This window comes from Sebastes umbrosus, chromosome 21 (assembly GCF_015220745.1).
Source record: "Sebastes umbrosus isolate fSebUmb1 chromosome 21, fSebUmb1.pri, whole genome shotgun sequence".
Classification (NCBI taxonomy): domain Eukaryota; kingdom Metazoa; phylum Chordata; class Actinopteri; order Perciformes; family Sebastidae; genus Sebastes; species Sebastes umbrosus.
Window position 1 is genome coordinate 23,752,329 of NC_051289.1, and position 12,510 is coordinate 23,764,838.

The 12,510-nt window shown below is 44.9% G+C and overlaps 1 protein-coding gene across 5 annotated transcripts in view; it reads left to right on the plus strand.

Moving 5' to 3' along the window:
• The first annotated feature begins 2,905 nt into the window (after positions 1-2,905).
• Positions 2,906-12,510, plus strand: part of nrp1a (neuropilin 1a) — a 74,189-nt gene continuing 64,584 nt past the window's right edge. Inside the window, exons 1-3 of one of the 5 annotated variants that reach the window (XM_037757043.1) lie at positions 2,906-3,549; positions 4,845-5,349; positions 6,681-6,879. In XM_037757043.1, coding sequence (XP_037612971.1) covers positions 5,283-5,349; positions 6,681-6,879 — 266 coding nt within the window. In that variant the 5' untranslated portion in view covers positions 2,906-3,549; positions 4,845-5,282. Of the gene's footprint in view, positions 3,550-4,669; positions 5,350-6,680; positions 6,880-12,510 lie in introns of those variants that run through there. The other 4 variants (XM_037757045.1, XM_037757047.1, XM_037757048.1 and 1 more) reach the window with 4 other exon arrangements.

A 12,510-nucleotide genomic window follows, 5' to 3' on the forward strand; every position in this document is an offset into this window, starting at 1 on the left:
CCCACTGACTCATATCTATGAGGCTTTTAACCACTGAGAACATGCTTTTAATTAGCTGATAACAGTCAAATCGTGTGTGAGATTTGACTGTCAAGGCCATAACATATAATTTACTCATCCACCATTCAGGGAGCCTTTATGTACGGCACGGAATCATATATTCGGGTTTTTCATTCAATTTGTCACCTCTAACCCCAGAAAGTGTTAAATTACTGTATGTCCAAATTCTTGGCTCCAAAAACCGACTTTTCAATCAGAAACCGAGGTGAAACGCTCACACTGACTTTGTGCCAAATGGTTTGAACCTGTACATTTCACTCTGACTCACTCACTTCGGTGAATAAAAGGGACCCGGCTAATGAAATCAAGTCCAGTGCTCACAGGAGCCATAAAATGTCTGCTTTTGTACCGGAGCTAATTATTCATCAGGGCCGTACTAAAGATTAGTGCGGATATACAGTATGTGAAGAAGCAAATCCTTTAAATGGCTCTTTTATTGTTCCCCTACAATCCCCCCCACCCCTCCACCCCTTCATTTTAGATACGACACAGGCAGGCACCCTTGTGAAATGACTCTAAGCCATTGTTCCTGTGTTATCCTGAAGACACGAAGGGCTAGTTAGGGGCTGCCTTTGATAGAGATGCCCGGCACCATTTTAACATTTGTGTTATCAGCAAGACAGAGAATTACTAAGGCTGGGATGGGAATAAAGCCACTCGATCCGCTGTCTCCCTCTCTCTCTCTCTCTCTCTCTCTCTCTCTCTCTCTCTCTCTCTCTCTCTCTCTCTAGGAATAGAAAATAATAATGTGCAGGGATTGTAGGCTTACTATATCTTGCTCTATTGTGTCACAAAAACTTTTCAAAAGGAGGAACATCTCAATAATGTGCATAAAGCAAACCTCCTGAACTGACAGCTGCTTACATTTCTATAGGGCAATAACACAATGATTTATTTCTTAAAACAAGCAGATTATAATACGCAGCGCATGACAAAGACTGTTAATGCTGGTAATGCTGATGCATGGGGAAGCCTGACTCAAAATTATGCTGAATATAGTGATTAAGTCTGCAAAAAACCTTTTAATCAGCGCACTTGTTTTCTAAACCCAGCTGTGCCATCTCAGAAGCCTTACAGTAAGGTGAGCTGGAGGAGCAAAGGGTGTCTCTCTCTCTCTCTCTCTCTCTCTCTGTGAGCCGCTCGCCAGCTCTGACGCCCCCTACAGGACCAGAAGACTCCTCTAACAACCACAGAGACCTGCAGCTGGAAACCTCCAGTTATTGCAGTCAATTGAGCTAAAACAGCAGAGAAGTAGAGCAGCAGTGTGTTGCCAGGCTTAACCCTTAAAGCCCGGCAGTGACAGCGGTTAGAGAAGCAGAGTTCAGGGGAACTCTGAAAAAGTCCTTTAGTTTCAGTTCCTCTATACTGGAGAGTTTCACAATGAGAGAAATATGTGAATGGATGTTTTGACCAGAAGTGTTGCTATAGTTCACTAGTCATTTCCTGGAATAAGTGCTTTCAAATTTGGGTTTGTGGATGCATTCGTAGTCCAAACTTTGGGGAAAGTCCCAAAAGTGGATTGTTTCCATTGTTTTTTTTCTTTTGTTTGTTGTTATCCAGAAACCTTCCCCCTCACACCTCTGGTGCTCATTCAACAGTTCCCACATGCCGAAACCAACACCTGTTTTCATTTGATTGCTATCAATCCTGTTTTGATCATTAATAATACCAAATATAGCAACTATTATTTTTTGTTTTTCATGACTTCACACCCCTGCCCGGTTGGTGTCACGTCTCGCAAGTACAGAATAACGTCACCGGGGCTTCAACTAACGATTATTTTCATTGTCGATTAATCCGTAGATTATTTTCTCGATTAATCGATTAGTTGTTTGGTCTATACAATATCAGAAAAGGGTAAAAAAAAAAGCCCAAGATGACGTCCCACCAACATCTTGTTTTGTCCACAACTCAAGGATATTCAGTTATCCACCATAGATGAGTGAAGAAACCAGAAAATATTCACATTTAAGAAGCTGATAAAAAAATACTTAAGCTGATGATATGTTATCAAAATAGTTGCCGATTAATTTAACAGTTGACAACTAATCGTTAATCGTAGCAGCTCTAAATGTCGCTCACAACGACATCTTGGTTAAAATGACATATGAGAGTGTCTTTTTGGTACAGGCTTGAAGTGTGAGACAGACAGACAGACAGATTGTCCGTGTACACCAACGGAGAACAGATTCTTTGTTCGTGGAACACAACAGTGTGCACTCAGTGTGCGTCCCCATGGGCCCCTATAGGCTCCCAGAAAACGGCCCCAGCCAGCCCATATAGTACCTCTATGATATTCCTATAGGAACCTGCATAGTGGGTATGAGGCTGCCTGTGATCTCACTTCAATAATCCCACAATGCTCACAGGGAGTTACACATCCACTGCCTGTTGCGCCCTTATAATAATAATAATAATAATACAGTATATGGGCACATAAGACAGATTTTCTGTGAGTGATCTACAATAAATAGATCTCATTCAAGATGGCTCACAGACACGCTTCTATCAGGCTAGTGGTGCGTTCAATGTCTAATGTGACTTTCTGATGCGTCCAATACAGGCTGAGAGAGAGAGAGAGAGAGAGAGAGAGAGAGAGAGAAAGAGAGAGAGAGAGAGAGAGAGAGAGAGAGAGAGGGAGAGAGGGAGAGAGAGAGAGAGAGAGAGGGAGAGAAAGAGAGAGAGAGAGAGAGAGAAAGAGAGAGAGAGAGAGAGAGAGAGAGAGAGAGAGAGAGGGAGAGAGAGGGAGAGAGAGAGAGAGAGGGAGAGAGTGAGAGGCAGCTGGGTGAAATCTGCATCTCGATTGCAGACACCTCCTCCACATACACACACACACACACGCGCACGCCAACAATCATGCGCGCACGCACTCATCCCTCGTAAAGGGGCGTGTGGAGCTGGCAGCGACTCAAACAGGGACTCAAACCTCTCTGCGTTCATCAGAGAGCGGTCGGTCGGTCGGTCGGTGGCGCACGGAGACACGGACGGAACGGAACGGAACGAAACGAAACTTGTATCAGATCAACCGGGACTTTTTATTCTTTCCATTCCTTTGATATTTTTTGGGACTGCTTCTTTTTTTTTCCCCCTCTCACACACACTGGCCGGATTTCACTCGTGACAGCGCTGAATGAGAGGAGAGAGAGACCCAGAGAGAGAGAGAGAGAGAGAGAGCAGCGCCGGAGAGGAGGCTTTATACGCGGAGAACAGAGCGAGTCTCCGGGCAGCGGCTGCGCGTCTTTTCGCGGTGCGGGACCCAAGACCCCGAAGCTGTGGCTCTCCACCCGGCGTACACACTAAAAGGTTGTTTTTTTTTTTGGAGGGGAGGAAATAATTTGACTTGCTTTCTCTGGAGAAGTTCTGGTGTCATTTGAAACCGGATCGGAGTGAAGCCTAATCGGATCGTACACACTGCTCCTCCACGCATGTTGGAGGTGGAGAGAGGAGGGCTGCTGGATGCCTGCGGGTCTGCGGGTCCTCAACACGCAGGTGAATGCACAAGCTTTTTTATTATGCGTGAAATAAACAACGTTATAGAGCGCGCAGAAATATCGATTTTTCATCATTTTGTATGATTCCATGTACAATTCTACAAATATGGCTCTTATGATCCCGCTGTTGTTTCCTTTAATTCATTTTTTGGGGGGGTTATAAAATATTCAGATTACAACATGCATATTCAAACTTTTTCTGTATGCATTGTGTTTATGCAGGATTTTGCTACACAGGACTGTATTGAGGTTGTTTTGCTGCTCCGCTCCTTTCTGTGTGTAGAGTGACCCACTAAAGATCAGCCTTCAGTAAATGACTCGAGGCTACTTTAATTTACGCTTTAATTGATTTCCCCTAAATTTCAGAGAGAGAGCTGATTTAATGGTGTCACTGTTGTGGGGCAGACAATCTGCGCATCTGGATAGAGCTTATAACTGGTGGATACAAGACATCCACAAGGTCTAAAGAGAGGGGAGAAGAAAAACACTTTCTATTATTTAGCTGCTGTGCAAAAAAAAACAAAAACAAATGGGGCCTATTAATAAGCACTGCGGTATACAGATATGTGCTTTCATTTTGGAGCTGGAGGATCTTGTGTTTTTTGAGGGATTGGAAGGGAACTTCTTAGTTCAGTGTGTCACATTAAATGATCAGTCCCAGATAGAAGCGGAGGAGGACATCCCGAGGAAACACCCCATGTTCCTATAATCCAGATTTAGATTTGTAAAAAATGCATGATTCGTGATGTTCCATATTTTGTGCCAAATATCATATTTGGTACATGGTGATAACCCAAATAATGTCTCCTGGATGGAGTCCTGTTCAGTTACTACATCTCCCATTAATGTCTAGCTCCTTTTTGTGAGAGAAGACGGAGAGAGGGAGGGGAAGAGAGAGAGATAGAGAGAGAGAGAGAGAGAGAGAGAGAGAGAGTCATGTCACTTAACGGACTGCTGCTACTCTGTGACTCAGTGTGGAGCTCCTCTTACATATAAAGACGCACATAGGTTGGCTATTTGTAATCAAGCCAATCATCAACCTCTCCGACATCCCACTCCGAGCCTATAGAAGCAAAGTGCTCACATTTTTTCAGAAGGAAGGTGTGTGTGTGTATCCGTTGCCTTTATAGCCTTGTTTGTATCAGCGACAGGCAGCGCGTTATATAGACAGATCTGGGTATATATATGTCCAGAGCGCGCGGTGGCCGCATGCAGCAGCACGAGCACACCTTCTTCTTCTTCTTCTTCTTCCTATAACACCTCTCTCCGTCTGTCTCTCCTCTCACTCCGCAGCCAAGGATTACCTCCCGCCCAGGCATCACAATTTGACGGAGTAAAAAAAAAGAACCGGAGTGTTGGCTCATTTTCTTCTTCTTCAACACATCTTGGTGTTCTTCTTCTTCTTCTTCTTCTTCTTCTCCTGGTAGAGGAGATGGCACGGTGTGCGCCGGAGAGGAGAGGAGCGCGGCCGGTACCGGCGACAGGAACCCGGAGCTGAACGACCAGGGACCAGGACCAGGACCAGGACCAGGAGGATGACCAGGAGACCTGAACCAGCACACTAACAACTGCGTTCAATAACGGACACCTTCTGCTTTTATTTCGTCGAGATAAGAGGAGAGAAGAAGAAGAATACTTGCCCCCAAAAAGAACGAATCTTCTGGAGGAGTTTCATTTCGGAGTTGTTTTTTTTTGTATGCGTAATTTTATTTTTTGGGAGAGAAAACAAGGATGCATTGTGGATTAGTCTTTCTCCTGTTCATGGGAATCCTTTTGGTGGTCAAGGCTTTCAAAAACGGTAAGTGTGACATCTGATATATATATCTGTATAAATAAATAAAGCTTTTTTTTTGATGTACTCAGCAAAGCTACTATAATCCCAATATGTTTCTAAAAGATTAGCCTGCTGATCTCTGCTGATCTTTTGGCAAACTCACCTTGCCCGTTCACCCAACACCTCGGGAAAAACCCCTCTTATTATATTTCATCACACACTTAAACATTATTGCTTAATAGTGACTTTATAGAGATTATCCTTCTTTATTTTATAACTTTTATTCATGCTATTCATCTAATATTCCTTTTGTTATGCGTTTTTATCTCTTATGACACAATAAAAAAAAAAACGTAAATATCTTTTTTACAGTCTCTTGTGGGGCTTGTAAACTATAATAAGCTCTTTTGAGAGTTTTTTAATCCCTTTTTATGAGGCCGGCTATCGGTTACACTAAGAACTCCTGTGTGTTTTTGGTGAAGTTCAAAAAGTCAGTTTACACAACTTCCCCATCATGTAAACTTTCCTTTCTACTTTGCGCTTTTTATTCCCATTTAATTGATTTCCAAGAAGTGTGTTTGTGTTTGTGTATGTGTGTGTGTTTATGTGTGTGTACAGTAGGTTAAAGCAACAGATGTTGGAAGCTTTTTTTTATGTTAAAAGGATGAAAACGCGCTAAATGAAGATAAATGTTGAGTAGCGGGCCTGTGGAAAAACAACAGGATAATCCCCTTTAATGGTGAAACTCATACCGTAGTTTAAAGGAACTGAAAGGCTGTAGATCTTTGGGACTTTTTGGCTTCTGGGGAAAAATATGAACTTTTTTTTTTCGGAAGCTTCTCCATTCATACTTAGTTGTTATTTGGATCACTTCTACATCCAACCAGAGCTTCTCCTTTTCTTTTAATTTTAATGTTTTTCATTATTTTTCTGTTATAAGAGCTCACTATAAACTGTATTATAATCTATTAGAACCAATGTTAATATTATTAATGATAATACTAAAGACCAAAATACATTCTTTGTTAAACAATAATTCATTGTTACACAATTAATTATAAAGACCCTTTAACATTTGTTTGTCTTGACCAGTTAAACTCTGTAAAAGGTAGATAAACATATAGATAGAGGGAGAGAGAGAGATAGATAGATGGATAGATAGATAGATAGATAGTGTGTATTTTGGACCCTCACTTCAGGAACAAAAGTTTGAGTTTCTACCGTCTTATGTAGTCCAACTCTTCTATCTCTGTATGCTGCTGTAATGTGGTTGTAATAAGTATGTATGTAGTAGGGAGCATCAGATGTATGAAATAGCCTATAAGTTTCCTTTGTTTTTCTATCTATCTTTAAAGAACTCTCTCCGCTCCCCTCTGCAGACAAATGTGGAGGCAACATCAGAATCTCAACCGCCAACTACCTCACGTCGCCCGGATACCCCGTGTCTTATCTCCCTTCTCAGAGATGTGTGTGGGTGATATCGGCGCCCGGTCCCCACCAGCGGATCCTCATCAACTTCAATCCGCACTTCGATCTGGAGGACCGGGAGTGCAAGTGAGTACACCGAGCTGTCTTTACCTATGAAAAACAGATGTGCTTTTGGTCCCCCCCCCAACAAAAAAAACAACCCAATTCATTCAATGTGATTTTGATCTAAAGATAGTCAGGAATAAAGATGGAAATATGCTTTAATTCTGCTCACATATGTGAATGAAATAACAGTTATTAGTGAAATTAAACTGTCTGGGAAGCTTTTCAAAGTAGCCCCCAGACCTCACTTTGGGAGCACCATTAGAGGCTGTGTAGAAGCTGTTCACACAACATTTATATTTTATAGCATGCATACATGTGTGTTCCCCTTCCCCTCATGCATATTGCACATGAAACTGCGCCATCTAGTGTCCGCAGGCTCACTGTCAGTGCACTCCTGCTCTGGCTGCCACACAACACATGCAGGGCAGCAGGAATGTCTCACCCCTCCTGCCATTTGGGTTTCGGAATGTCCCCGCTTTCTCGTGGAGTGAAGTCGGCGGCGTGTAATATTGATTTGAACTGTCGTATACTTTTGCAAGAAGGCATTGAGAGGGAGAGAGCTGCGGGTCCGCCAGAGGCCATTAACTGTGGTTACTAAAGGGAAAAACTGTCCATCTTTATGAGCCATTTACTTCCATATTTCCTCTTAAAATCCCATTACTCTCCAAACAAAGTGAGACGTTCCAAGAATGGGTTTCATAGAAGAAGAAAAAAAAGCCTCAGATTATTTTATTAATTAGTCACTCGCACTTAAAGCAGCAGTGGGTAGAAATGGAGCAAATATGATTAAAATAACGATTTTTTTATAAAACGGTCGTTACATTACAGAAGAGCATGAGACAGGTCATCTGACAAAAATCATGTCAAATCAGAAGTCTCTCTCGGAACACTTGAATTACAATATGCTGGAAGGTTATTATGGAATTTTTCACCCAATGATGCCAAAACATTCTGCCTACTGCAGCTTTAATATCAGAGTGGACTGTTTTTTCCCCACTTAGATTTCAACTCAGAACTTTGTGAAATTACCTTCTTTTTTTTTAAGTGAATCTCTCAGTAACGGTTAGATCCCTATTTGACTCGTGAGCCGCGAGCTGTCGCATCCAACAAAAGGGGGCTAAGCGGCCGACCTGTTGTCAGATAGATAGTTTAAACCGATGAAACGGGAGACAGACAGTAATGTGATGAGCCTGTGTCGGTGTGGGTGCCCTAAGGTGAGCCTCGCCTGGGCAGACTGCCTCCTTCTGATTGCCTGTCTCTCTGTGTGTGTGTGTGTGTGTGTGTGGGGGTGTGTGGGTGGTTTGGGTGCGTGTGTCGGTGCCTCAGCCCTGCCTCTGTCTCAGCTGTTTGTTTACGCTGCAGGGCTCCGGAGAGTACAGGGCTTTGCCGGCTCATGTTACTGTATCCCCGCTCCACCCAAAAAACCTGGACCCTACGCTTCTTTTGTGCTCCCTCAATCCCACCCCTCCCCTCTACCCTCTGTATATATGTCTGCAGGGTTTGATCTTTTAATCCCGGATTTCAATCCTGCCACTTTAACCTGCTGTCAGAGATTTATGGCATTGCGAACGCTGCCGTCCGTCTTCTAAAAAAACTGGATGCTCCCCTGACACTTCTTTTTGGGTCCGGTTTCAGCACCAGAGGGACTGTTAAACTGTCTGAGATCCTCAGTTAGAAAGAGAGAGCGAGGAAGGGACAGGAGGAGGAGGAGGAGGAGGAGGAGGAAGGGGGGGTAAGCAGAAACAATGCTCGTGCTAATCAAATTAGTCAGGAATGAATTTCCTGTTTCTAAACACACGCAGTAAAAAGAATTTTAGTCGCTGCAGGCTCGAGGAAGGCTGCTTTTTTTTCTCCAAGTTTGAGAGGAGAGGAGAGGAGAGGAGGGCGGGAAGGGCTTTGAGTTTAGTGATCCAAGCATGTATCATTTACAAATTAGCTCTGCGCTTTCATTTAAGCAGCCACTGAATGTGCTGATTGCCAGTTAAGCTGCTCATAAAATGTGTTAGATGAAGTTTTGCTATCTGTGAGCGTCTCTCTCTCCTCCTCGCTTGTCTATTTGCAGACGAGCTGCGTGACACCAAATAGTGTGGTCAGAAGGTTATAAAACCGCTTGTCTGGAGGAAACGCGAACAAATGACACCAGGCAGACGGCTGTGAAACTTAAGTTAAGTCTCTGATTCTTGTGGGCCACATCAGAGATTTGCATTCTGACCTCCAGCTTTTTTCCTATTTTTAACCCGGTGTACCGTTTCATTTTTTAAACTTTCTAATGGAGTGGTTTTCATGGGACTTTAGTTCCACTTCACAATGTAGCCACCATCCATTTCCCCCTTTTCCTCCTTAATTTCAAATTATGGCACTATGTAACACGAGACTGGGTTATTGTGCTAATCGCTGACAAGGCATGTCATAGGTAACTCGATTATGGGAGGGGGGAATAGTTACTTCTGCTATCTGTAGACAGTAGTTGGGTGTGATTTGTGTCGGACCCGTCAGACTCCCTGTCGCAGCTCCACTCACCAAATCAGCCCTTACATAATGGAAACTGATGAGAGCCAGAATGGCTTCCTTATCTGATGGACAGGGTAGAGTGGGGCGGAGGCGGCGGCGGCGGGGGCCCCACAATGCACGCTTCAGTGCACTGCCTTGCAATCTAATTAGCGGGCAAATGGAACACATATGCACCGCATGTTCCCCCCAACATGGCTGTTATCAGCAAACCAAACAAGAAGCACTCAAAGTGGTGCTCGTAAAAAAGAAAAACAGAGTGGAGTCTGGGCCCGGGCGATGTTGTTGCACGTGTGCGCTACCCCTTGACAGGTTTGTTTGGGGAAGTGCTGCAGAGGCCTGTATCCTGAGAGCTGGAGGAGGAAAACACTTCATCACGGAGATAAGGAGACTTAAGTGAGCCCTGCCATTCTGAATGCAGGGCGTGTTTACCTTTCACGCACCGTTGTAGACTTTCACAGAGTGCAGTTTTCGGGAGGGGCCGCTCTCTTGCAGCTAATGAAGTTTTGAGGCGCAGCCCGCGTCGGGGCAAATATTTGAAGTCGGTTCGCTCTGAAAAATCAGTGGAATGAGCGAGCTTAGCTCAAGTGAAAAAGCGGAGTAAATAGATATGCTTTTTGCTCCGCTCCCTTTCCCGGCGCACGATGCACTCTCTGTTTCCCTGCGATCTGATAAGGGGCTGTCAGGCTCGTCTCTGCCATCTGACGGAAAAAATGGAGCGGATTTGAATCTAAACAAGTGACAGGCAGGTTTCATGTAAAGCAGATTGAAAAGGGCGATTCATCTAAATTGTAAGACAGCTCTATAGTTCTCACCGTTCAAGTGAGATTTTAGAAAACCTGATAAAATTCCCAGTTTTGAATCTTTCATACTGAGCTGCAGGCTGTTCTCTCTCCATCTCCTGCTGACTTCGAGTAGGAGAACCAACTTTCATACCGATACGATGCACTCCTGACAACATTATGAATCATTGATGGCATCGGATTTGCTGACCGGGTCGAAAAAAAACTTCTCCGGCGCTCTGAAATCCCCTCGCAGCGAGCAAGCCAGTCAGTCAAAAAGCTGCTCTGTTTGTTTTTGGAGGAGCAGAAGAGAGAGGGGTTAAAAACCGAGAGACTGTCTCCTCTTTCTCAGCACTTCTTCGTTTCTTTTGCTTTTCCTCTCTGTCTTGCTTGGTATTTTTGTGGACCTCACAGAAATTCCAGTGTGACAGTCAGTAGACGGAGGGAGTAGTGGGGGGTTGAGATGAGATGTATGGCAGGGTGGTACAAGGCAGCAGAGATATTTGAGGAATGCCTCCTTCAAGCAGCCCTTTGTTGGGGGGGGGAGATCGCGGGGAAAAGTCGGCGAAAGCCTCCCACCTCTCCACGCTTCAAAAAGTCTGCGAGAGCCCCCCCCGCCTTCAGGTGCCTGTAACCCAAAGCTTTTTAAATTGTAGTCCCACTACCCCTTCCACTGCGACCTCCTGCTGAGCTGCCCCCGTGGAGCTGCTCGGCCTGCTGGGAAGGCAAACATTCTCTGCTGTGTATCCTCCACAATAGATATGGAAAGTCCCTCCTGGTATTCCTGACCATGCCTGGACTCCAGAGATGACTAACTGTAGCTTGGGAAGGGGGGAGGGAGCCTATTCGCTGGATCTATAGTTGTCTCTCTTTGTCATGTGGAATCTTCACTCATATCGTCGTAGCGCCCCAACAAAGAGTGCCACCTGTTTCCAGGAAGTGAGAGTAGGAGGACAGAAGGGGCAAAAAGATCCACTCGGGCCACTTTCCCTATTTCCCCTGTTGCCCTGCCACCTGAAAAGCATTCACAGCTGGGGAGTAAGGACTCCTCACCAGATCTGAAAACAGCTCCTTCCCCCCCTCCTCCTTACTCCTCTCTCACGCTCCTATGCAAGGGCAACCATGGGCAAACAAGGAGAGGTGGGCCGTGTGACCGCTTATCAGCCGTTGTCATGGAGGAAAAATAAATAAAGCAGGAACGCAACAGGAGCCTTTTCTTAACTGTGGCGGTGGAGGCTTTTAAAAAAGGGGCAGCACTGTGACCTCCGGGGCTTTGGAGTGACACGGATTGTTGGAGATACTTACGGGCCTGTTAGCGGACATTTATTTCTGTCGCTTCTTTTCATAGAGCATGTCAGGGAAGAATCCGGAGTTCAAAGCGGCGCCGTAAAAGCAGGCACAGCGAAATAAGGAGCGCGCGGGGGCAACGCCGCTTCTTTTAACTACCGGGTTTGACAAAAAGCAGCCCGAAATGATGCACCTGGTATTTTTCCACAGCAATAGACTCCCACGGTTCATAACAATGGAAATCAAATTACACCTGAAATTACATTGAAAGACTAGCTTGTCAGCAGCGTATCAAAGAGCAATCCACTTTGAATATGTCTTGTTTGCGCTTCACTGCAATTATACCAAACCTTATTTTGTCAGCGTGGTGAAACTTCCAGAGACGAGCACTCCGCATCTTAAATGTTCTGTTTACAACACATCTTCCCATTTGCTACCTGTAAAAAGGTAACCGTATGATGAGGTGAGGTGAGCCGTTCAGAGCCGAATGAAATAACCTTGTTAATTAGCCAGAGGGCAGAAGAGACGGGACAGCAGACGGGAGACGCCGTTGACCTTCACTCTCTTTCCTCTTCTTCATCTCTTTTAAACATAAAGGGGTTACTCCCTGGCTAATGAGCAGGATTAAAGTAGGTCTGTGTGCATGCAATATGTGTGTGTGTGACCGTGGGGTTGAGGGTTCTTTTTTTTTTTTTTTTCCATCCGCCGGTGAAGTGTTTCACCTTGGCCGCGGCTTGGAAGGGCAGCCTGATTGAAAAGCTTTCTGGCCGTGGCATCTGCCATCCTCCCCGTTGCTCTGTCACCACTTTGATTCATGCACAACCTGACCACAACCGGGAGGCGAGCCACTCTACCTCGCAGTGGGAGGGGAGGTCCACTTCACAGCCGAGGAGTAAGAAAAGGAGGGAGAGAGAGAAAGAGAGGAGACAAGGCCGGCGCTCATAAATAACTCGTTGGATTTCAAGCCTTCGGTCACATATCTGCGGCGGCACAAAAGCATCACACGGTCTCACGTGTCTTGCCTGTTTTGTTTTTCATCTCAATGTGGGAGTTAGCGGCTCGTGTTTTGCCAGAG